This window comes from Glossina fuscipes, unplaced genomic scaffold, assembly GCF_014805625.2.
Source record: "Glossina fuscipes isolate IAEA_lab_2018 unplaced genomic scaffold, Yale_Gfus_2 3, whole genome shotgun sequence".
NCBI classification, from domain to species: domain Eukaryota; kingdom Metazoa; phylum Arthropoda; class Insecta; order Diptera; family Glossinidae; genus Glossina; species Glossina fuscipes.
Genome location: NW_023998417.1, coordinates 8,118,711 through 8,143,343, shown reverse-complemented (window position 1 = coordinate 8,143,343; position 24,633 = coordinate 8,118,711). Strand labels below are relative to the sequence as shown.

General features: G+C 33.9%; 6 protein-coding genes across 9 annotated transcripts in view; 3 read left to right on the top strand and 3 right to left on the bottom strand.

The window, feature by feature from the left end:
- Positions 1–4,836, top strand: part of LOC119634812 (DNA polymerase alpha subunit B) — a 119,643-nt gene extending 114,807 nt beyond the window's left edge. For both annotated transcript variants that reach the window (XM_038029207.1, XM_038029208.1), the window contains 4 exons: positions 3,281–3,587; positions 3,683–4,374; positions 4,445–4,628; positions 4,690–4,836. In XM_038029207.1, the coding sequence (XP_037885135.1) occupies positions 3,281–3,587; positions 3,683–4,374; positions 4,445–4,628; positions 4,690–4,836 (1,330 nt within the window). The remainder of the gene's footprint in view (positions 1–3,280; positions 3,588–3,682; positions 4,375–4,444; positions 4,629–4,689) is intronic.
- Positions 4,837–4,922: 86 nt separating this feature from the next.
- LOC119634810 (dipeptidyl peptidase 3) lies at positions 4,923–8,059 on the bottom strand. Of its 2 annotated transcripts, none has more exons than XM_038029204.1 (4): positions 7,958–8,059; positions 6,973–7,252; positions 6,024–6,915; positions 4,923–5,971 (listed from the first exon to the last, which is right to left on the bottom strand). In XM_038029204.1, exons 2-4 carry the CDS (start codon positions 7,249–7,251, stop codon positions 4,971–4,973), a joined length of 2,172 nt encoding a protein of 723 aa, XP_037885132.1. In that variant the 5' UTR covers position 7,252; positions 7,958–8,059; the 3' UTR covers positions 4,923–4,970. The 2 variants fall into 2 exon arrangements, with proteins under 2 accessions (XP_037885132.1, XP_037885131.1); XM_038029203.1 differs by lacking the exon at positions 7,958–8,059 and adding an exon at positions 7,317–7,494.
- Positions 8,060–8,413: 354 nt separating this feature from the next.
- LOC119634520 lies at positions 8,414–24,632 on the top strand. Its single transcript, XM_038028742.1, has 10 exons — positions 8,414–9,303; positions 9,365–10,450; positions 10,517–10,747; positions 13,094–13,164; positions 16,058–16,517; positions 21,052–21,600; positions 21,667–22,424; positions 22,495–22,844; positions 22,917–23,173; positions 23,885–24,632. Exons 1-10 carry the CDS (start codon positions 8,601–8,603, stop codon positions 24,550–24,552), a joined length of 5,133 nt encoding a protein of 1,710 aa, XP_037884670.1. The 5' UTR covers positions 8,414–8,600; the 3' UTR covers positions 24,553–24,632.
- Positions 10,792–12,156, bottom strand: LOC119634814 (mediator of RNA polymerase II transcription subunit 6). Its single transcript, XM_038029210.1, has 4 exons — positions 11,941–12,156; positions 11,706–11,880; positions 11,535–11,640; positions 10,792–11,322 (listed from the first exon to the last, which is right to left on the bottom strand). Exons 1-4 carry the CDS (start codon positions 12,132–12,134, stop codon positions 10,970–10,972), a joined length of 828 nt encoding a protein of 275 aa, XP_037885138.1. The 5' UTR covers positions 12,135–12,156; the 3' UTR covers positions 10,792–10,969.
- Positions 14,705–16,604, top strand: LOC119634817 (N-alpha-acetyltransferase 80). Of its 2 annotated transcripts, XM_038029212.1 has the most exons (3): positions 14,705–14,918; positions 15,842–15,945; positions 16,058–16,604. In XM_038029212.1, exons 2-3 carry the CDS (start codon positions 15,913–15,915, stop codon positions 16,559–16,561), a joined length of 537 nt encoding a protein of 178 aa, XP_037885140.1. In that variant the 5' UTR covers positions 14,705–14,918; positions 15,842–15,912; the 3' UTR covers positions 16,562–16,604. The 2 variants fall into 2 exon arrangements, with proteins under 2 accessions (XP_037885140.1, XP_037885141.1); XM_038029213.1 differs by lacking the exon at positions 15,842–15,945.
- LOC119634816 (flavin reductase (NADPH)) lies at positions 18,766–20,360 on the bottom strand. Its single transcript, XM_038029211.1, has 3 exons — positions 19,887–20,360; positions 19,737–19,824; positions 18,766–19,662 (listed from the first exon to the last, which is right to left on the bottom strand). The coding sequence occupies exons 2-3, from the start codon at positions 19,807–19,809 to the stop codon at positions 19,127–19,129; spliced, it is 609 nt and encodes a 202-aa protein (XP_037885139.1). The 5' UTR covers positions 19,810–19,824; positions 19,887–20,360; the 3' UTR covers positions 18,766–19,126.
- Position 24,633: the final 1 nt, after the last annotated feature.

The window sequence follows — 24,633 nt, the reverse complement described above, 5'->3', positions numbered from 1 at the left end:
TGCGATGTTAATGGAAACTTCTTCTTCAAAATCTTAGTAGAAAGTAACACAGTTTCAATTTAGGCCAAATGTTGCTTTTGTGCTGTTAGATAGTTTTTCTCTTATTCGTACATTAAGAAAAGCAATAATTTGATTAATGGAAATGTTTTTGTTTTGTAGCTTCGCATCTTACTCAGCACTTTTTCGGGCATCTTGAAAGATTTTCTATATACGCCATTATTAAGCAAAATAGAAATAAAAAAATTTTATTTTATTTACATTTTATTTTCGTAATTTTTTTTTTTTCTTTTTTTTGTATAATTTCTTTGTCTGTGTTGGCCAACATTCATGCCAAGGGAGGTTATGCTTTATTGTACCGCTATTTTCAATATATATATATGCATATGTTGTATTTTGGCCAAACACTCTGGGGGGTTTTGATCTTTATTTTCGTAACTCCAACACGGCAAACTCTACAACATTGTTGGTTACATTATGTATATGCAAGCATATGCACATTGTCGTACAAACATATAACAATCATTCCATGTACATTATTATAGAGACGCTGTCCTCTTATAAATGCAACCTAAGGTGAATTTAGATTTAGTTATGCACAATGTTTTTTAAAAGATTTTCCAAAAAAAAAAAAAAAAAAAAAATCAAGTAATGTTTATTTGTTGTAAATTCATGCCTTGTATATATGCTACGCTCTAAAGTGTTACAGGAACGTGTTCACAACTTGATCGCTATGCCACAAGCTGAGCTGAACTCCTTTTTTATATTGACTTTTAATACACCAAAGTTGGTAGAAACTTTGATTACCGTTAGTTATTCATTTACTTGTACGTTTTTAATTAGGAATCTATAAAAGGTTTTTTCGGAAAAGATTACATTTGTTGTATGTGTGCTTTTTTCTTTCTTTTTTTTTTTTTTTTTATTTTATACCTTATTTGATGACTGTCTACAGTGTACAGTGTACCAGCGTGCAGTCAATGTACATGAACATGAATTTTAGGTGATCTCTCTTAAATGTAATTGAAATAAATAAATTTTTCATTTTGTTGTTTGTTTGCTTGCTCTTTGCTTAGAAACCTTAGATTATAATCAAATTTATATAAAAAGCAATTAAGGTACGGTACACGTTCATTGTAATGCCAATAATATTAACGTTGATGGTGTCCATTTAATTTTTTTTTTTTTCTCTCTATATACCCTACATCACTTGTGATAGAAAGATACATTGAGTTTGTGCGGATGTATATATAATGTCTAGAAGGAATTAAGATAGATCCAGCTTTTATTATACACCGTCTGTCCGTCTTGTTTTCGTGTGTTCAACCTACATGTCGCAATCTTTAAGATATTCTTGGTGGTATTTGATAAAACGATGTGTTTTCGCGCAAGGACGATTGCTATTGAAAATGTTTCGGGTCGGATCACTTGTTCGACAACTTCGCATATGTCGTCTTCTTTTGAAAGGGCGTTACTTGTATGAATGTATTAAGCGAAAGCGACGTAGGTTAATCAATGATGGACTATAGGTGTTTGTACTTGATTTATATAAAATCAAATTTATTTTTGCCCATAAAGTAAAGTAAAGTGGTATAAAATTTTTGAATCATATTGAAAATGACTTTGAGATTTCATTATTCATAACCGTAAATAAAAAGTTAAAAATCGATTTGTAACAGATAATATGTTAATTGTATGTGTAGAGCGTAAATTTATTGCATATATATACAAATTTTTGTATACGCTTTACAAATAAAGTCAAAGAAACGTCTAACGATCCATAAAAAATTTAAAGTTTTACGTATTGACAGATATTGACTATGTGCTTTGCAATATGCCGCAGGAGTTGCATATTCGCATGCACGAAATCATAGTGTTGCGATGAAAAATATCCCCGCATATATTTAAGTTAAGATTACACGCTTGCCTTGCGTTTCATATATTATTATATGTTTTGCATTTCTCTCTGCTCGAATGACACTATCGTGTAAATAAGAGTCGACAGCGCGCTCATGTTAAAAGTCGATCGTCACTTGTATTAAAGGATTAACTACTGCTCAGATATGTTGTTGCTGTTGAATTACAAATTCAAGCTTGTGTTTTTTTTTTTTTTGTATCAGACCTTGCGTTCTTATTCTTATTAAGAATTACATAAAGTTGAGAAGAAAAGAAGAATGTACTGTGTGATTTGAGCAACCATGATAAATCAAATTGTCGTAATAAGTTTTCAATTTTTTTCGTTTCGCTTTATTACACTCTACAATGCTTGCGGTACAACGGTATATAAAGTTCAGCCGAATGTATGTAACACTCAGTAGGACTTGACATAGATCAATCTCTTATTATATCAATTGATTCAGAAACACTTTCCGAATCGATCTAAACTCGTCAGCCCCCTTGTCTATTATCGACTTTGTTTTCTTGTGTTCAAACTTTTATTAATTTTCTAAAATTTGATATGAAATTTGCTACACCGACATGTTTTGGGCCCAAAGACGAACACTATTGAAAACGACTCAGATCGGACCACTTTTCACCGCAATCGGGTGATGTTCCCCATCCAAGTTGATGATCACTTCCTGGGTTGCTTTTGCTACGTACCGAGGGACGTATCTCTTCTGCCCGTCCTCAAGACTAAATTTGTTGCGTGCTCTTCGCTTCATAGTTCATTGTTTTTCCACCCCAAACTAACTCAATCATATCATTAGACTGGAATGCCTTAAATGCTTGCTAATTGAGATCCATTCTTATATACTTTGATGTACGCTGAACGATAACTAATAAAGCACTGGAATCTACATAAGGCAGTAGGCAAATTTAGAGATGGATAAAGGCGTCGGATGCGTTTTAAACACCAACCAACTTATTAACGCAGCTAATATTATGTTAAGTGAACTTAGCTGATTCGATCTGACCTTTTGACTGAAGCTATTGAAATGCTGCCTTTCTTCGATAACTGTACCTGATTGAAGATTCACAGAATATTACGATAACGTGCTAAAGAAATTTATAATTGGTCTAAGAGAAACGCAGCAAAAATAGGGTTTGTTATACGACAAACTGTCTCATGTATTGGATAGACATACTTAGGAAAGACTCGAAAATGTATGCAACTCCGTTCATTCGTCCATTCATTCACATTTTACAACACCCACATATTTTCTAATATTATATTATGTTGTTGCTCTTAGGCATGCATACATACATACGCTTACATTTATTTATAGTTTATTTATCGCATTGAAAATGGATTTTTTTTTTTTTTTTTGTTTTTTTTTTTTTAAAGAGGAACGCCACGCACACGCAGAGTTACCGCAGGGTCTGGAAAAATCGTTTACACCCTTGGAAATCCAACGACAATTAACAATGCTCAATGGTCGCTTAGCAGTCAACCAAAGATAACTGTAAAGCAACTATTACAGCATAATGGCAAAACATTGGACATTAAAGCGAAATATATGTATGACAGGCTTTCCCAAAAAGCTGACATAGCAGCCGATCGTATATTCAATATAAGCAAAAGCTTGTGCATGAAAGTGTTTGGCAAAAAAAGTGAGGATTATATACTAAGCCACGTAGATGTGCACACACAGGTTAAATTGCGAAATGTCCCAATAGTTTACAATATTTACATACGTATATGAATGTTTCTTTCTTTTTTTTTTTTTTTTTTTTTTTTAATAAAAAGGAAACCGTGAAAGTTGTTGGTACAATATACAGTGATTATGATGGAGCTTTAGATTCTGCTTCTACATTGTTAGTCGGTTCGGATGTAATGATGTGTCGCACAGTAAGATTGAATTTTTCCAAAATGAAATCGGTAGCTGTTTTTCCCGGACAGGTTGTCTTAGCATCTGGTATAAATCCGCGAGGAGATGTTTTTATGGTAGAAGAGCTAATTACTGAACAAGATTTAATGATGCCAAGTCCACCGCGGTTAGCTGATCAGCTAAGTTTTGTTGTAGCAGCTGGACCGTTTACCAATGCCGATGACTTAGTTTACGATCCTTTGCAAGATCTTGTCACTTATTTGAAAGAGAATAAACCTAATGTGTTAATACTGACAGGACCGTTCGTGGATTCTAATCACAAGCTGATTAAAGAAAATGTTACCAGAACTGAAACCTTTGAAATGTTTTTCGAAAAAATAATGGACGGTATAATCGATACCGTAGGCACAGACACTACTATATTGGTAGTAGCGTCGTATCGCGATGCTCACGCAGATCCCGTTTACCCCACCATGCCTATGACGTTAAGTCGGACATATTCTAATGTTCATATGTTACCGGATCCATCGTTAGTTGATTTAAATGGGCTTACTATTGGCTTGACTTCAACGGACATACTGGACCATATTCTAACCCAAGAACTTGCTGTGTAAGTACTTTAAACATATTATAAAGGTGTTGGCCGACTAAACGTTGCCTTGAAAATTGTTCTCTTTCAGTAACGCTGGCGATAAAGTGAAGCGTGCCGTTAATTATCTATTTCACCAAAAATCCTTTTATCCCTTAAACCCTCCGATAGAGGATACAATAAATTTCGATAGTGACTTGGCTAGTAAATTCGCCAATATCGACCAGATACCAAATATCATCATTTTACCAAGCGATCAGAAATGCTTCTTAAGGGTAATGTCAATATTGTCTTTTAACTAAAACAAAACAGTTTTAAAGAAATTCTTTTGAACAGCTTGTCAATGGATGTTTAGCCATTAATCCTGGTCGTTTGGCCGATATCAATGGTGGTACTTTTGCTCGTTTCATTATTACACCTACTGATCCCAAAGAAGAGAATAATCCTTTCAGTTATATCGGATGTCAAGTGCGTAAAGTTTGATCAAAAAAATTTAATAAAAGCTTAAGATTTAAGAAAATTTATATTTTTTGCTTGTTCACTTTTAATCGATACATTAAAACAAACATATAAGTAAGTCTTAAAGTTAAAATTTTAAAATGCTTTAAATGTTATTTTTAGTTACCAAAGGCACTCGGAAAATACTTTTTATCGTGGTCAACAATTTCCTCTATGATATCGTCAATATCGGTAGTTGGATAACGTTCTGTCCATGATTTAATAAAACCCTCATGAGTTGCTTCGTAGGTAAGCAAATTAACCTTATTATCTTTTATGCCTGTATTCGCTTGGACCAAAATCACACGTGGCTTTTTATGAATCAGGCATATGTCGCGCCATTTAGCCCAAGGGTGTGATCCGGTTTCATTGACTTCTGAATAATGTTCATACATTTTAGAGGCACTGTCTATATCGGCTGTTGACTTGTAAACTTGCAATTTTCTGAGAAACACTTCAATCGCTTTTTTACCTATCGTTTCGATTTTAGTGCGATCTACGGTAAGATGTAGATTCTTTCCTTTTTCGATTTCTTGGACATTGACAAAACCTTCACCAGCCTCAAGTAGAACTTTCATAATAACAAACCGTGCTCTTGAATGCGCTTGCATCCATTGTTTCGATTGAGGATTATACATCTCCAAAGCCACACCAACACCATTCCATATCAAAGATAACCAATTGATGTAAATGATTTTCTCTTGTTCAATAGGATCTTTGAAACCAAAGATTTCTAGAATATCACGTTGCAATGATAAGTAAAGTCCCACGGCTTCAGCTCGACATTCTTCATAGGATGAACCAATAGCTCCGAATTTAGTATCATAAGTTTCTCCAGGCAAATACCACGTGTTAATAGGTTCTCCGGTAATAAGATTTTTTGTATTTTCCTTATCAAAGTTAAATTTTCCGTTTTCATTAATTCGGAATAGTTTGCCACTGCCATGCCCTAAAAGCTCATGAAGACCAACTTGAACTTCAAACGCTTTAACTTTATATTCTTTCATTAATGCCTGATCTTCTTCCGACAAAAATGCTATGGGGTCTTTGCGATTAATATTGGCCAAGACATTGCCCAACGAAACATTTTTGAAGCCTTCATCTTGGCGAATTTCATCATCTACGAAATTAAACATTATTAAATGAAATATTACACGTTAGAAAATACGTACAGTTTGGAATGTTTATACCAGCTGGCACCCCGCTACCTGCAAATGTTAAAACATCCAGTGAAGTGAAGTCAGGTTTTAGGTAGGAATCCTTTTCATATTCCTTTGTCCATGGTAAGTATTCTAAAAGCTTTTCAGCGCGTGCCACCAATTCACCAAATTTCGCTGAACTTTCCTTATTAACCATAGCCACAAAGCCTTCAAATTCTGCTCGACCTCCAGCGGGATCGCGATACGTTTCAATAAAACCAATATAAGTTTCTACGACAGGTCCTTTGTCCTTAATCCAATATCTGGATCCGTCCTTGTGATCAACTAGGGAACCTTCTTGAAATGCTTTTACGTAATGTTCAATCATTTTAACTTCATTTTCATTAGCAGCATATTTCAACGCCTGTTGCAAATTATTATTAACTCTCTGCAATAATTTACTGTAATCGCCGCGAGTAACGCGAAAATTATTATCCTTGTATGATTGTAAGGGCAAAGTAATTCCATCTTTATCATCCACAGCTACCGAGCCCAGCTTGATATCGTATATCGTTTTACCATCTTCTTCTACTTTGAAGGTCCGACACATGTAGGGTTCAATACGTTTTGAAGTAAGCCAGTCGTTAACCGTATTGCTATCTTCTTTTGTGCAATTATCAGACCAATATGTGGTAATGCCATTAGGAGCAAAACCCAAAATTTCGTTTCGAGGTTTTAAATCATAAATCAAAGAATTAATTTTGTCAAAAATCAGAGGCACATTCTTATCGTTAGCATAAGCAGCCGATACGTGCACTATTTTCCTGAATGTACTCTCACTCAGATTAGGTATGATTTTACTGTCACCCATACCTTTATAATTGCCCGTATTCGCAAATACACCGCAGGCATAAACTAAAAAGGCCTATAAGAAAAAAGGCTATTCAATTTTACCAAACGCATGACATATTAACATCATCACCGTAAAATCCTCTTCAGTTATGCTATTGGCTATGGCTTTGCTTTTCAACTCTTCTAAAGGTTCAGCCACAAATATACGATGTAGTAAAGAAAAAATCAAAGGCCCTTCGGGACTGGATTGAATCAAAGCTATCAGTCCGCCATCCCACGAAGCTTTACTAAAATAATGAGCGTAGAGTTTCTCTTTCTCTGTCAGATTTTCAAACGCAGTTTTACATTCCAAATCGGCAATTGGTTGAGTATTTGGTAATACAAAATGTGATGCATGATTGGAAGACATACTGAAAGTAAATAAGACAAGAACTAAGTTAGTGCTTTTAATACTTGAAAAAATTGTTCAAATACCTTAATTTGGAATAATGTCTAGAAAAACTATCGGTTGTGTTCAAACACAAAGTATAAGTTTTATCCTCAATAATGCTACTAACATGATGACGAAAACTTCTTCCTAACAATTTATGATAAATGCTTCTACATAATGTTAACATTTTTTTTTTCTTTCTTTTCTTTTTTACACTTGACTCTGGAAGAAAATGTATTTTAATTTGTTCTTTAGAAGGTGAATTTAAATTTACTTACAATCACACTAAAAGAACTTTTACCCTAGAATGTATAAGATTTTTATATTTATTGGCTGAAATATGCAAAAAAAAAAAAAAAAAAAAGGAAAATTAAATTCAAAAAAGCCAGTCGGGAGCATATTTTTATAAAAGAAAAACTGCCAGCATGTCCAAGCAATCCAAGATGACTGTGCAAGTCTATTAGCACAAAAAGATAACATATAATTTAAAACGACATGCAACAATAACTCAAAAAATATGCATATCTACACAAACATGTACGGACGCCTACACAGTAAAAAGAAAAATGGTTTGCATATTATCTATATAGGTTATGTTAACAGGGAGCTGTTTACTTTACCACAAATATAAGAAAATCAAAGTTACGAAGGGATGGCACACCGTTAATCTTGTTCTTGCACTTACTTTTTTGCCTGGATTTCGATTATGATTAATTGGTTTAATAAACAATTTTTAACCAATGCTTTTTGCCGAAATTGCTAACACTAAAATTACCGGTTCATAGATCGTGACTTACGATTTTTCAAACAGATGATTCGCACCATTCATGTTCTAAAAACAGTGTTGATAAGTTTTTCTTATAATGGAAAGCGAGAGAGCATAATTATATTTATTTCCTGCGATAGGAAGTGGCCTGGAACTGTAGAGATTGTGGCATGTATTGACAAAGATGTACTTAATTTGAATTATTATATACACAATATGTCCTAGTTAAGAGTACAAGAAAATTTTTTATTAAAATATGTATAATTTACTATGAACTATTAGAGATTTGCAAATTTCTCAAACTCTCCAAAAACCACTTTAGCGAAACTGTTTCGAAAATTTGGCAATACTGGAGAAGCGTTTGGAAGAAATTTAAAAAATTAGCTTGGTGGCGAAAAAAACTGAATACCTAGTGAATTGTGTCAAAAAAAATACTTGCATTTTTTAAAGCTATTAAGCACTTGTGTTCATAAAGGAAAAAATTTGATCAAAGTATCGTAGAATTTTTGTCAAATATTCATAATTTTCTGTAGAAAATTTAATTAAACTTAACAAAAGAGAAATGGATTCTTCGCCACAAATGAAAAGTGAGGACGCCGAGGACTGTACAAGTACTTCAATGTATTTATCTTGCAATGAAGAAAGCACCATGTCGTCGGTCGCTTTCCAAACGTTAGAAGCAACGCTAGAGGACGAATCGATGGGATCTGACTTAAATAAAACGTTAGAACCTGTGAATCAGCCTCCATTCTTCCCATTAAAAACTGTCAAGGATGTCAACATTGCGCCAATAACGCCTTTAAGACCGTTAATGGAAAATTTACGATCGAAAAATTCTTGGCTCGCATTATCTTCTACACCATCCAAAGAGCAATTGTTGAAAACAGTTGACGTGACGCGTGGCTCGGATGCTAATCGATGTATGGATTTGGGTTTTGCTTTTCAAGAAATAGACAAAGAAAATTTTTCTAATCGGGCACTGAGCTCACTTAACACGGAGGACAAAGAAAATGTTTTTCCTGAGATAGGCGATGGCTCGTCGGCATCATCCTCAGCAGCTACCACAATCCTAGAACAAGACCCTCTTCAAATTTCAGCGGCTGAAGTAAAGTCTATGCCGGATAATAAAGAAGAAATACAAGTCGCCAAAGATACAGATGCAGGAGGATATGAAAGCTTGGGAGGTATGAACGATGAAGGGAAAAGGCTTGAAGTCAATGCATCTCCACTGGATGCAATAAATGCAACGGACGGTGCTTCATTAGGTAAACACAAAAATGATATAGCAATTTTTTTTTTATCTGATCCAAATTTGAAAAATTTTAGTTAAAAACGTTGACACAAAAGTGAGTGAGTCTGACAAAATGAAACCAACCGTAGCCATGCATAATACAAATTTGCCATCAAAGAAAGCTTCTAAGATATTGCCTCCTGGGCAAATATATCAAAACAAATTGAAAATTCCTGATAAGAAAGATGTAACCTTAGATCCGGAAGTCGACGTCTGTCATCTGATTAACAAAATGTTACGATTGTCTGACAGACAGCAGAAAAAGACTGCTGCAACTGGAGCATTTAAGAAAATAAATGAAAAATCACCGATGCCATCGATAGCAGGGGAGAAGAGACGCGTCAGTTTTTCTCAGCATATGTCGATAGTGGTGAAAACGACATTAAACAGTCCCGCAAGAAAATTAGCTCGCAAAAGCATTGTGGGTGCAGCAACACAACAACCGCGACGCAGTGTTATGCCCATAAAAAGCGGTGAAATCAACCAGTTTGTAAAAAGCGTAGGCACAACTCGCAAAAGTATGTTACCAAGGGCTGCGAACGCAATTGACAAAGTAACGGCTGCTCAAATAGTTCCCCCTAAAAAAGACAAATTGAATAAATTGGAATCGTTAAAGCATTCCAAGGTTGGAGTCATGAGTGATTCTAAAAGTAAGGCATTACCGGCACCAGCAAATGCGAAACCTGAAGCAATATTTGCTTGTAAAATTTGTAAGGAGAAATTTCTTATAAAATCTCTTCTGGACGCACATAAACGTTCACATGAACTCGACATTAATCCATCTAAATGCCTTAAGCGTCCCTCTATGGTACCAATAAAAACTGATGGGTCAATTTTTGGTTCCGAAAATAAATGTAAATATTGCGACAAGAAATTCGCTCTATTACGAGCCTTACATATACATCTCTTGCAAAATTGCCCAAAGATTCCTCCAGCTGACAAGCGTAAGTTGCAATTAACTGAGATGGATCACGTCGAAAAGGCACAATTGCCAAACGTTTTCCTTAATAAGCAACATAGCGATGCGTCGTCCAGCAGTGCCACACCAAGGGTATCCTGCAATTTCAATATTGGACGTCGAACTTTTAGAAGCCCTATACGGCCCACCCCAGATATAAAAAGTAAGAAATCAAGGGATACTAGAAGGATATATTAATTGTAAACTTTAAACGTTTATCCCTTTGCAGATGTAAATAAAAAATCGAGTATTCTGGGACAAGAAATGATGGCGCCACCGTGTAATTCAAATTTGCCGCAAATCAAACAAAAAATACCGCATTCAGGTGTTTATTGCACGCCCAAAAAGTTGATACCATGTCGTTCGTGCAACGAGGTATTTAAAAATATTCTTGACTATACAAACCATAATCTCTCAGCACACGGCAACGGCTCTGCGAGAAAATTACTTGACCTGAAAGGTGATGCCTTATTCAAAGAAGATTGAAATAGAACCGAAAGCATCGCGAATCTTGATAAGATTTTTTTTATTGATCATTTTTAATTTTTTTTTAAACCATACTTTACATTGATTCAGAGGAAGAGACAACGAATCATTGCTGGTTAACCAAAAAACTTGGGAAAAAATTATTTATTGTTTTCCTCCTTTCAATATTCAAAATGAATAAAATGAATTGAAATTTTTAATTCTGTTTGGCTCTCTTCTCGGGTGGGGGTTTCATGTCAATCATTTCCTGCTTAATTTCAACACCCAGTGCTGTTACCGGACTTGCCTCGGAAGTAGTGCCATTACTAGAACTAATAGTGTTCGCATTCGAATCGGATGCTGCGGCATTATGTTCTTGGACATTAGCGTTGGATTGTGGTCCCGTCTGTTGCAATTGTTGCTGATGTAGATTTGGCGGTACTGGTGGCGGGAATTTCCGCAATAATTCAGCCAGCAGCATGTCAACACGTTGCATTTGAAAAACGGTGCCACTCTCTTCTTTATTAGACGTTGCATCTTTTTTTGCGGCAGCTTTAGATTTATCAGATACTAATGAGAAGAAGCAAGAAATTTATATTTATTTTACCATCTGAAGAAGTCTTTTTGTTTTTCTTATTTTTAACTACTTTCTGAACTTGCTAAGCGATCCTACGAAACGTGCGTAATTTTTAGGAATAAGAAGTTTGTTTAGCAATATATTGTCTACCACTAGGGCAAAGCTCTTTTCTCGGAATGTTTAAAAGAATTTCAAAGTTACTTACGAGCTTTGTTTGATGTAAAATCCCAAGTGTAACCTTTGTTAGGATGGTATCTGGAATAGCTACTAGCTTCCTCAAAGGCAAGTTGTAAATTTGTGACTGTCGACAACTATGACGATCAAACGAAAAAAAGATTATAAAAAGTAAGTTTCTACTGGACAAATTAACGCTTACAATTCTGGAATTTATAACGTTAGCCAAATCTGGAGCTTTATACACCATACCACCGATAATATAATAATCTGCTATAGGCAGAGCGTCGGTTGGGCTGTGACGATGTTGCTTACGAATAACATACAAAATCGGTTCATGGACATGCAGTAAAATATATTCCAGGCCCACCATATTACTGCAAAATGCAAACTATAGCACTTATTGAAAAAGGTAAAAAAATATTGACAAATCTTACTTTAAATTTTCCAATCCCAAACGTTGCATGCGTATATTTTCATTATTACACATACGATCGTAAAATGGATTCGATTTGCGACAAAAATAATCCATAACATTTTGTGGACTTAAAGAAGCCATCATTTGAGTGTCATGCCAAGATACCCATAAGGGATTTTCCTGGGATATAGTTTTCACCATAAGGTTACTCATTACAACAGTGAAATCCGTACCGCAATCACGAACTTTATAAGCTAGTAAATTACTTTCAATATTGTTTTTTCCTAATGTATTAGAAGAGTAAGTGTGTTTGTGTGAATATTAGTAAGAATTGACATCAGAATAAAATTAGTTGACGCGAGCACTGGAGCGGTAACTAAAATCGGCACTTTTTTTTTTATGCAGGTTGACGTATTCGCCGGTTAGGCAAAATGTTTGTTGATCTTATTATTGTGACGTTTTGTGTTTTAAAAATATCTGAAATTCAACAATGAAAGATCAACAAGTGCATTTACTCAGCTAAATAAAACCTCTATGTCTACCACACCACACTATTTTTAAAACACTTTACTCTTCTTTCCTTCTCCTATTTTCCGAGCCAACAATTGCTATAAATTAGAGGTCAATGTTGTTGATATGTTGAAATTTTAGTGTATGAAATTCTGCATACACGTACTCACGTATACAGTTTTAGTTTCCTATTTTGATTTATTTCGTTTTTATGGTGTTTTTACATTATTCAATAATTTCGTTGTGCAATGCATTATTTAGTTTTAAAATTGATTTAAAAATAAATGCCGTCTTTTGACTCTGAAGTTGCTGTTAAAACAGTTAAAGTGCAGGCGGAAATTTGCAATTGCAAGTAAGTCTCACATTTGTGGAAGTCACGTTCTATTTCACTTGCACTTTTTTGTTGTTTATAGTTTGCAGTTTGTTTTCTTAAATTTTTTTTATTTTTTTTTTATATAAAGTGGAAAAATTTGCAATTAACCTGATTTGCGTGAAGGTGTAGTTTACTAAATCAGCTGTTGAGCAAAATTCAAGTGCTGTCAATACTATTGGATTCTGTGCAGACTTGATCTAAAAAATAGAAAAAGAGATTTGCAAAATATTTTTCTTTATTTTATTTCAAAATGATAAACTTTCATATGATTGTTAACAATGTTTTGCAGCAACGGTTGCTCAAATATTTCCGCCTAAAAAAGATAAATTTAATAAGTTGGTATCCTTAAAGCATTCCAAGGTTGGAGTCATGAGTGATTCTAAAACCAGCAAATACGAAACCTGAAGCAATATTTTTGTGTGAAGTATGTAAAGACAAATTTCTTATAAAATCTTTTCTGGATGCACATAAACATTCACATGAACTCGACATTAATCCATCTAAATGCCTTAAGCGTCCCTCTATGGTACCAATGAAAACTGGTGGGTCAATTTTTGGTTCCGAAAATATATGTAAATAGTGCGACAAGAAATTCGCTCTATTACGAACCCTGAATATACATCTGTTGCAAAATTGGCTAACGATTCCTCCAGTTGGCAAGCGTAAATTGCAATTAACCGAAATGGATCACGTTGAAAAGGGACAATTGCCAAACGTTTTCCTTAATAAGGAACATAGCGATGCGTCGTCCAGCAATGCCACACCAAGGCCATCCTTCAATTTTAATATTGGATAAGTTTTTTTTATTTTTTTTTTATATAAAGTGGAAAAATTTCCAATTAACCTGATTTGCCTGAAGGTGTAGTTCACTAAATCAGCTGTTGAGCAAAGCTCAAGTGCTGTCAATACTATTGGATTGTATGCAGACTTGCTTTAAAATATAGAAAAAGAAATTTGCAAAATATTTTTCTCTATTTTTTTTTTCAAAATAATAATTTTTCATATGATTAACTATGTTTTTCATGCAAATTTTATTAGTCGTACATCAGCTTTTCATTCTTTTGTCGGCAACGCCACTACTTGAAACACAATTAAAGCTATCCCTTGAAAACGTAGAAAAACATTCGATTTACAGATAACAACGAAAAAAAATTATAAAAATTTTTCCTATTTGTATTGCACCGGCAATTTATGCTGACGTTTCACGGAATTTTTGCATTACTAGTTAATTAATTTGCTCGTTTGGATATATTAAGTTACCTCGTTAGGCGGCCGTTGAAAAGTGTGCCGCGACTATCAGTCATTCTTTAAGATTCTTACATATGTATTTTATCTAAATTTTGGCACTTTATTAATGTCGAATAATAATCGAGATGATTAAAAACAAGTAACAAAGCCATTTTTGTCGCAAATACTTGCTGTTGTGAATTCAAAGTTTGTTTATGAAAATACTTTAAAAATGTTTCGCTTCTTACTTTGGTTTTCCCAAAAAAATAAATGAGCGGCGATCCCATCTATTTTCAAAATTGTGTTAGAAAATTTCAATGGAAAATAAGCATAGTTTTTTTGTATGTATTCGCGTATATGCATATACGCCAAAAATATAACGCTTTTGTTATTAAAAAAAACTTTTTTCAAAGTTTCTTATGTGTAGCAACACTGCTTCCGTATAATGAATTTTTAAAACAAAACAAACAAAAAATAAACATTTTCAAATTTTGTTGTTTCCCTTGTTTATTTATTTCTTACATTTGTATTCAGTGTTTCGATGGCTGTGTATCTTATCTACGTCGAAGCTAAATATAAATTATAAGAAATTATATGAAAATGTTTATATATCTTTGGAAAGAATAGATATAAACAAAAAAGTAAAACATATAACAATAAAGGGAGCGGAAGGAAAAAAATTCAATTTATTTATAAATAATTTCTTGATGTGTTGGTGTAAATTTGTTTTTTGTAAATTAAAATTGAGAGAATATTAAAGAAGCGTCGCCATAAAATACTTCGAAAAAGTCCATACCATTGGTGCTTTTCTCAGTCCGTGCTGTGCTTTGCATCGTGGCGGCAGCGGCATTACTCAGGAAGAAAGAAATAATCGAGATATCATTATGGTAAAACAACATAGAGAAAATCCATATTAATAATGCTATTTATTAAATATTAATAAACTCGTTTTGTGTGCGTAAAAGTGTGTGATTCACTTTTCTTTTTTGACGTGAAGTGTTGCTACGTTGAAAATAACGCATAATGACCATAATTTGTGTTACTAGTAATTTTACGTAATTTTTTTTTTTAATCCAGCGATGTTCAGTCAATTATTGCTATTATGCAACGATATGTTTGTTGACTCTCGTACACTCATTTCATTTTCATATTGAATTGACATATACACTTGCATGGAATACCAGTTTTCCATTTTTCTAGTTCGATTAACAAGACGTAGATATAAAAACAACAAACTGCTAAGCCTTGATTTCCTTTTTGCAAACATTTAGCCAATTAGACACAATTCACAAAATAGCCTCGATTTTGACATGAGCTGACTTACATATATGACTTGTATACACGAATGTGGGTGAGAGAACAAATTTAATTTTTTTGGCAAACAAATAGTTGAATTGTATTTATCATTTTGGAATTTCATTGTCAGCAAACGCACATATAAATATATAATCATTTCTCATGGTTGTGTGAGTGTAAAGAAGCTGAACGGTTTTAATTCCATCGAAAATATAGGGAATGTTCTTCTTTTCAAAACGTTTGCAGAAGGAAGCTTTAGAGACCCCTCCATAAAGTATAATGTTACCGTCAGCATAAATAAATGACTCTCTAGGCTTAATTGAAGTATAAGTACGTCCAAATAAATAGTATTCTAGGTTTGTTTTTTCTCCAAATAAAATATCCACAAATCTGCGTTAAATATTTTTTAGTCTCTATGTTTATATTTGTCAATGTGTTCATTTTTATTAATTATTCAAAAACTTCAAAAGATTTCGTTTATTAATTTAAAAATTTTCATATTTGCTTTTTCTAGATTTTTTTAAAATTTTTTGTCAAGCACCGCTTTAATATACACCTTCAGTATTTATATTTGCTTTATATATTATGCGCTATTTAGAAACGGATCTATACTTTGAGGTATAAAATAAGTTTTAAGTAAAAATTATGCGAAATAATTTTCTAATTCTATTATGCATAGTTGGATACGAAGTAAGGGTGAAAGATAATATTCTTAATGTAAATTTTTTAGGGTCTTCCACCGTTTAATGTGTCTGGAAGTCCTTTTAATGTGGTGCCAATACATCATTATCCCGAGCTAATGAAGGCAACGTGTGCGCTTATTAATGCCGAATGGCCACGCAGCGAAACGGCTCGAATGCGTTCATTGGAGGCGTCGTGCGACACATTACCATGCAGTTTAGTTTTAACAACAGAAGGTTTTAATCGTGTTATAGCGCATTGCAAACTTAGCCCAATACAAGCAAAAAAGAAGGCGTGCTTTATTGAATCTGTGGTGGTGGATAAGAGTTTTCGTGGGCAAGGCTTTGGAAAACTAATTATGAAATTTGCCGAAGATTATTGCCGCGTCGTTTTAGATTTAAAAGTAATTTATTTGTCGACTATCGATCAGGACGGTTTCTATGAACGTATAGGCTATACGCATTGCCCACCTATATCAATGTACGGACCTAGGCATTGCGAATTACCAAGTTTGAAGACTGCAACTAAGAAATACATGAAGAAGGAATTATAAAACATTTCCATGAAATGTTAGTGATAAAAAAAAAGAAAAGAAACACTGCTTGGATAGTTGTTGGGAACTTTTTCTTTATATTTCAAAGAAACACTAGAAGAATTTGTAAGATTCTTCTTGGCTTCAAGGAAATGGAAGAAGAGAAACAAACGATATATCAACGCCATAATTGCTCACTGCTTGTTTAACAAGTTAACGTAGTTTTAGCAAATCATTTAAGGATGTTCGGCTTCTTTAATTAATGTTATAGACTCAACACAAGCGCAAGAACAAAAAATTAATACAAGGAGTATCTAATCAAATGCCTTAACTATCGAAAAAATATTAAATAATATTTATATTAAAATTAATAAGCTAGGGTTGTAGCTATACGTAATCAATCGAATATCGGATAACCAAGTAGACAATTAAACGCGAAACCAAATACATATGAAATTATATCTCACGAATGTTTTAAAAATTTTTAAAGAATTTCATTAGAAAGGTTGTTAATAATTATAGAATATATTTTATATACGTACATACATACATTGCTATATGTTAGTCTAGACTTTCCACATTAATCAAACGAGAACAAGTAAGAAAATGAAAATAAAAAGAGAAAAAATAACAATAACAAGAAACTATGCTTTTACATGCATATGTAATAAAATTCTGCATAAAAGTTTTAATTGCTTTGCCAAAAAAAAAAAACAAAAAAAACAAAAAAAAACCAACAGCAACGACATGAAACGAGAAATACAACAAAACAAGCGTAAGATGACGGGCGATGCAATTTGCTCTGCTAGTTCAAGTTCAAGATGATATTCTCGCGTGTAAGCACATCGCTCTTGTGAATGAAGATACTTTAAATTGGAATAGTGCAAACACACAGTGTTTTATATCTCTTTGTCGCGAGATATTTAGATTCAAATACTTACATATATGTACATATATACATAGAAGGATGCATTTATGTTAAACATATGTTGAAAAATAGTTTTTAAAATATAAAGAAATATAGAAATAACTTTTAATTGTTGTTTGTAGAAAATTTACAAGCTTGACATTATTTTAAAAAAGAATTTATATTAATTGCTTAAATAATTATCGTAAACATTTCCGCACAAATTTAATGCTTACATTTATTTTTATGCCAATCAACAAGGCAATAGGAACATAGCGAACAAAGATGTGTTAATTTTCTCAGTCCATTTGCGACGTTTACCATATTAAGGAACGTGTCAACCTACGTTAAAATATGTCTGCTGCGCATAGATATGCAGCTATTTATCACTTTTTCATTTAATTATCAATTTTGCATCTGTCCTACGTGTATGAGACGAACTTTGAAATCGTTATAAACACTTTAGATATACATATATGTACAAATTGTCCGACGAGACTTTTTTAACTGATTTTCAAGCCAGGAAACGAATTTTTGGAGATAAAGTTTTGTTTATGATATAATGGATTCATAGCTCTTAGAAAGAACAATATCAATCAAAACACCTTTTCAAGAAAAGGAAACTTGCTCTCGACTTCTATCGATTGAGCGTCGTCAGATTAAGCTTAAAACGCAAATCAGCCAAATTTGAGGACAATTTACAATTTAGGATTTTGAGCCTATTTACACAAATACCAAAGCAAATGATAACTGGATGATTTTGCCGCTTGTATCGATCTAGGCAAGATGACAATCAACAGTTTCCATCGCTTGCACTTTCTTGACTCTTGAGCAGATTGCTTTAAGGTGTAATTTCAAATCTCACAACTTGGCAGTAGTCTACAAATGATCGCTTCAAACCGAAGAAATGAGAATAGTGCTTAAAGATCTTGCAATTGTTAATGAGTTTCATAACGATTCGATCGTTGGTGCCTTTGTTGTCTTGATGTTTGCAAAAATTCAAGGATATGTTGGAAATATAACATACATAACATACATTTTATGCATTAAAACACTTTAGAAGAGCTACCGCAAAGGTATTTACGTGATTACGCAGTCTGACGAAATATTTTGAGGAAATGCATTGTATTAGATTTCTAATGAAATGGAAAATCCAGGTCATCATAAATAGTTTGTTGCTAACGAACCATGGGACATTAACAATAAGGCGGAAAGTTTCAGATTGAAACTTTTTACGCTTACTTACTGCCATAAGTCCAATAGGTTGGCGGATAGATTGCATAAATTGTAAAAAAAGGAAACACTGTCCATAGACTGATCGAATTGTGATGAAAAAAAATCAAATTTTGTTCATTTCAATACGTCTAGACATTAGAAACTTTAGACAAATCCAATATAATACAAAAATAATACGATTTTCTTTTTTGCTTAAGCACCCATTTAGATTTCATAATTTAAATTGTTAATTGAAGGAACCAAAGTATAAATATATATAAAAATATACATACATTAAACTGTTCGTTCATATTATAGTACTGTAAATGCTTAAGTTTACAAAAAAAAAACAAAAAAAACTTGTACAAATAAATGAAATACGCGTCATGCATATCATGCACATATTTGTATAATGTCGTTAAAATTCTTTTCAATTAAAGGCACTATAAATGGATTTCATTGCGTTAGTCATTTTTCTTGGCAATGCCGCAAACTTGACCCAAATGCTCAGGTTGATCCAAAGAGTCCACAATAAATTTGGCCAAATCATATTTGGAGATAGAACGGCCTGGCGCTTCGTCATGCAAAACGGTATATGCTGTTGATGGTTCATCGGCAATATGTGGCGGTAAAATGGCTATAAATTCCAAATTAGATGCCTTTGTCAACTCCAACATGCGTCGATGTTCATCATTTAAGCGATGAAACATTGCAGGCACTTCGGAATCGGGACGGAATAGAAATGAAGACATAACGATCGAAAATCGTTTGATATTTTCAGCATTCATAGCTTGTATCAAATTTGCTGTGCCTCTTGAAAGTTCAGTGGTGGCTTCAAGTTTATTACGCGTACCTAATATAACACAAACTCCGTCAACTCCTTCAATAACACGTTTACAATCATCGTAGTTTACAACATTGCCCTGACAAAGTTCAACTTTGCCTTTAAAACGTTCGGGTACGGTGGCCTCAGAGCGATACAGTAAACGTACTTGAAGACCTGCAAATATATCCACCCATTTATAATGTAGAGTAAATAAATTTTCCTTTTTAAATCTTGATTCCATTGTATACCTTTTTGTAAAGCATAATCCACGACGCATACGCCGGTCATTCCGGTTCCACCAATTATAGCAATACGTTGCATAATGTATAAATGTTACTTGATCGTCGGTTAAAATTATTAGTTCTTTTATTAGAACAATTTAAGCAGATCAAAGTTACCTACTGATAAAATTCGCAGTAAAGTGCGAACTATTTGCTAAGCAAACAAATAATAATAATTATTGCTGGATTTATTGTAATCTATATATATGTATACATGTGTATACAGGCGTGTATACGAAGTTATATATATGTGCTTTCGTTGACTTGTGCGTTAATTACAAAAGCATATTAATTCACAAAATTACTTTCTTTAATAATTACTACGTCAAGTATTAATAACTTTTTTATTTTGCAAAATATAAAGACTATTATATTTTGGCCTACAAAACCAATTGTTTACTCAGAGAACAAAAATCTAAAAATCATACTTTTCTCTTTATCTAAACCAGGGCTGGTTTGCAAATTACAATTATTTAGAATATTGTGACATGTTTGAAAATGTCATATAAACCTCATCATAGTTATATTGAACGACTCCGCTGTAATACGATTTGAATGTACACATAGCGAAGCGAAAGGTGTGGTCAGGACTAATAGAGGCTGTTGGATCTTTGATTTCTCTCTTATTGGTAAAAATTTTAATAAAACGCAGAAATTCTCCTATGTTTAAGTCATGTACGGGAGTATCATCACCAATCACCGTTAAATCTGATAAGGAACTAAAGTAGAATAATATAACCCCGAACAGAAAAATTTAATATTATATGAACATTAAACAACTGCGCCGTAACAGACTTGTAATAAACTAAAGTAAACTAAACTAAACAATTACCGAATTGAAATTTAAAATGTTATGAAATTTCATTTTTATTGTTCCCCTTTTTTTATGTTACATATCGAAATCACGTAATCACTTAGAAAGTTTACGTTTAAAAGTTAATTTCAGTGCGAATAGGATTGAATGTTATCAATTCCTTTTCCTATTCCATTCCTTTTTTTCGTTAAATAAAGGAATGTATAAATTAAATTACTTCCTTTATTTCAATTATTAATATAATCTTATGCTTTAATTCCGACTTTATTAAATTACTTTCAAAAAAATTCATTCACTACGCTACGTTCGTATGCTGGTCTGTAATGGAATCTGAACGAAATAGCAAATGTGTATAGGGCACTCCACTTAACTGCAATTCTGTTTAACGGCTACGGCAGCATTTTTGAAAAAGTATGCATTGATTTTATTGTCAACGGTCCGTTAAGACCAAATATGGGATGTCATAAGTCATTTCATATTGGGTTTTATTGATATTCGCAATGAATATAAATGAGGAAGACTTCGCAAATTCAGATGCGTGGCTTTCGGAGCAATTGTTTGCACGGTTGAAAGATTTCAATACGGATTTTAAAGATAGAAACAATGCATCAACTCCGATGATAAATGATTCTTTTCAAAATTATCCTCATGATGCGCAAAATGCTAACGGGATACCATTAAAAGAGGACGGCACAGAACCAAGCAAGAAAAGCCTAGAGTCGCTTGATATGATTTTTAAAAAGAATAAATGTAGTCTGAACGAAACGTACGACTTGAATTTCGAAGTGTTGGACTTAAGTACTACAGGTAGCAGAATGCCAGTGGTAGGTCACGTTTCTCCTCCTATGGTCGAATTTACCACCACCATGCCTCTAGTATCCGCGCCAGTTGTTGCAGAAGCTGCTGCAGTGGTCAGTGAGGCAGCGAAGCAAAATATTTCACCTACTTTCGATCCAACTGAAGAAGAATTGAAATTATTAAAATTTCTCGAAACACAACCAAAAAACACTTTTTTGGGTAAGTGGATTTCTACACACAGGAAACTTAAACAAATAGAATTGAGGGATATCCGTTTAAATTTAGATCCGAAAATGTTTATGCAATCGGAATTACCATCCACTGCATATCGTATAGTGAAATGTGCAAATTGTGAATGTTTGTTTGATATAATATCTTTTCAATCGCACGTTTGCGATTATGATGAACAGCACAACTTAGTAGTACCATCGATAGCGGCGTCTAGCAACTTTGACAAGCCAGTTAGATATCAATTTCTACTACCGGCGGAGCCTGCATGCGTACGCTTGTTAAAAGAAAATCAGATACGTATACGACGCTTTCTGAAAGATGAACTCAAATATGACGTCAACGCTACTGGAAACAGTAGTACGGTTAGCAGTCTTCATTTAATTGTCAACACTAGCTCCAGTTCTAGTGGTCTTAACACACCAACAGATTCTTCACTATCCAGTAACGGTTCAACGAATAAAAAACAAGATGGTCCTCACGATTGCACATTATGCGAAAGAAAATTTGTACATGCATCCGGTTTGTTGCGGCATATGGAAAAACATGCTCTGGATTTAATACCGACAACAGTATTGAATGGCAACAGTAGTGGCAAAACTCCGGTCGCGCAAGGCAATTCATTACGAAGTGTCAATGGCTTGCGTCTGGTTATTAAATGTACATTGTGCGGTCGTATATTTTTCGAACCGAATGCGGCGTTTAAACACCTTTGCAGTCACTTTCCACTTTCAGACAAAAAAGAACCTGATAACATTGCTGACATTCCCTATGAAACTTATGTAGACGACGCTTCGAAATATCTAAAGATGGAGGTATGTGGCTTAAAATGTTAATGTGGTTAAAACATTTTCGCTAAAGAAATATTGTCTATACCTTTGCCAGACCAAACGGCCTTCTCCGTCCATGAAAACCTATCAACACGAAAAAATGGTTGTCTATTTAAAAATGACAATTTTAAGTTGTGTTCTTCAGTGCGAGTTTTGCGATTTATTATTTTCGGAAGTATCGTTTTTATTTTTTCATTCGGCTTGTCATCTACCCGAAAGGCCTTTCGAATGCTTTGCTTGTGATATACATGCAAGAACTTCAAAGGAAATATGTACCCATTGGCAGGCTGAGTGTGTGTTCATGCGTGAAAGTGTTAAAATCTATCACGCCACAACTCAACGCTACTTTGCTTGCAACGTTTGTGAGAATAAGTTTCAATCATTAGATCAATTGCATGGGCATCGGTATGATATTATTTCGTGAAATTCAAAATTTTAGGTTTAGTGTAAAAAAAAAAAAATCTATTCTTATTTCAGCTATACTTCGCATCATTTTTTTCCTCGCCTTAATAAGCGTTTGGGCGTTTTGCAATTACCTTGCGAATGCTGCGACACGTTTTTCCAAAATGCCCAAGAGTGCGTGAATCATTATGAGGCGAAACATTATAAGAAATATAAGCGAGAAAAAGATGGTACTGGTAATGTTAGCAAGACTCGACAATATCTATGTGACATTTGTGGTAAATCATATACGCAATCTAGCCATTTGTGGCAGCATTTGCGTTTTCATCAAGGTGAGAAATATTCAGTTTAGCAGTGTAGACTTTTATGCCCACTACCAAAGAATGGGGATGTACAAACCTGATCATTTCGCTTGCAACATATTGGAGACTTTGAAACCAATTATGATAAACTCTAGCAAAACCGTGCTGAAGCCATAATTGCGCAAGGCGCTAAAGGTAAACTTTGTATATATGCGCTCAAAAACTTTTTGATAAGAGCATTGCATAATGCTACCCTAAATACATATATATATATATGTGTGTCTATAATATAAACGAAAAATCATTGTCCTTTAAATTTAAATTCATGTACCTTTTCATCCATGCTAAGCTTAATGTAATCGTGTAAGAAGAAAATTGAATTTATCTTTCTGGACCATGTTGAAATCGGCGAATTAAGGTTGTCATTCCGTTCGCAATGTCCAAATAGTCGCAGGAGATATATTTTGTACCCATATACCTCTTCTCTTAATCAATCTAAAAGTTTTAAGACTACTTAGCCTCTGGCCAGTTATGAAATTAAAATGAAATGAGATTTGAAAATGAGCATAACTCACTCGCAAACATAAGTAATAAATAAATATCAATCTGAACTTTGGCCGTGCGAAAGTTTCCCATTCGTTCATTGATATGCCCACAGTTATTAAAATGTAAAGGTGGTGGGTATCCAAGTTTCGCTTGAGCACGGATATTGCTCTTTCTTACGTGTCATTGTTTTTTAAGGTGTTAAGCCATTTGCTTGCAAAGAGCCCGGCTGTTGTCGAAAGTTTACTATACGACCCGATTTAAACGATCACATACGCAAATGTCATACCGGCGAACGACCATATCATTGTTTAGTGTGTGGTAAACGCTTTCTGACCGGTTCTGTGTTCTATCAACACCGGCTTATACATCGCGGTGAACGCCGCTACGAATGCGAAGAATGTGGCAAACGTTTTTATCGGGCCGATGCCTTAAAAAATCATCAACGTATTCACACTGGAGAAAAGCCCTTTGGTTGTTTATTTTGCACAAAGAATTTCAGACAAAGAGGAGATCGAGACAAGCACATAAGAGCACGTCATTCTCATTTGGACGCCAATGCCCGTCTAATGATGCAGATGCAGAAATTGCAATTGGAGGCAGCGGCCGCCGTTGCAGCAGCTCAAGTTCAAGCTCAGCAAAAGCAAGAAACACCAAACGCATTGGCGTCGTGGAATTCATTGCCCATTAATAATAATGAGAATACTCTCCCAAGTCTCCCAATTTTATACGATCCAACAATGGCAAGTGATCGCAAAGATGTAGTTATGGTGGGAAATGTCGCTTTCCCTAAAAGCATGTTTGAACCAATAATGCCCGACATCGATGAAGAATTAGCTATTAAAGCTATGCATCAAATGCAGTAATTATTGTTTCAGTGAAATTTCGTTTCTCATTTTGTTTTATTTAAATAATTGTGTAATCAAATGTTTTCTTTCTTTTTTTTT

Bases quoted from the DNA above. Each gene is read 5' to 3' on its own strand.
- LOC119634816 (XM_038029211.1), bottom strand. From the start codon at position 19,809: ATGCAACGTATTGCTATAATTGGTGGAACCGGAATGACCGGCGTATGC. The intron at 19,663-19,736 runs GTATACAATGGA...ATATATTTGCAG, and splicing joins GGATTATGCTTTACAAAAAG to GTCTTCAAGTACGTTTACTG.
- LOC119634520 (XM_038028742.1), top strand. From the start codon at position 8,601: ATGGATTCTTCGCCACAAATGAAAAGTGAGGACGCCGAGGACTGTACA. The intron at 10,748-13,093 runs GTGATGCCTTAT...AATGTTTTGCAG, and splicing joins AAAATTACTTGACCTGAAAG to CAACGGTTGCTCAAATATTT. The intron at 16,518-21,051 runs GTTTGAAGACTG...GGATGTCATAAG, and splicing joins TAGGCATTGCGAATTACCAA to TCATTTCATATTGGGTTTTA.
- LOC119634814 (XM_038029210.1), bottom strand. From the start codon at position 12,134: ATGAGTAACCTTATGGTGAAAACTATATCCCAGGAAAATCCCTTATGG. The intron at 11,641-11,705 runs GTAAGCGTTAAT...TGATCGTCATAG, and splicing joins ACGTTATAAATTCCAGAATT to TTGTCGACAGTCACAAATTT. The intron at 11,323-11,534 runs GTAAGTAACTTT...TCTTCTCATTAG, and splicing joins TTTTACATCAAACAAAGCTC to TATCTGATAAATCTAAAGCT.
- LOC119634817 (XM_038029212.1), top strand. From the start codon at position 15,913: ATGCGCTATTTAGAAACGGATCTATACTTTGAG. The intron at 15,946-16,057 runs GTATAAAATAAG...TAAATTTTTTAG, and splicing joins AAACGGATCTATACTTTGAG to GGTCTTCCACCGTTTAATGT.
- LOC119634810 (XM_038029203.1), bottom strand. From the start codon at position 7,459: ATGTTAACATTATGTAGAAGCATTTATCATAAATTGTTAGGAAGAAGT. The intron at 6,916-6,972 runs GTGATGATGTTA...TTTTTCTTATAG, and splicing joins TAACTGAAGAGGATTTTACG to GCCTTTTTAGTTTATGCCTG. The intron at 5,972-6,023 runs GTACGTATTTTC...TTAATTTCGTAG, and splicing joins TGGTATAAACATTCCAAACT to ATGATGAAATTCGCCAAGAT.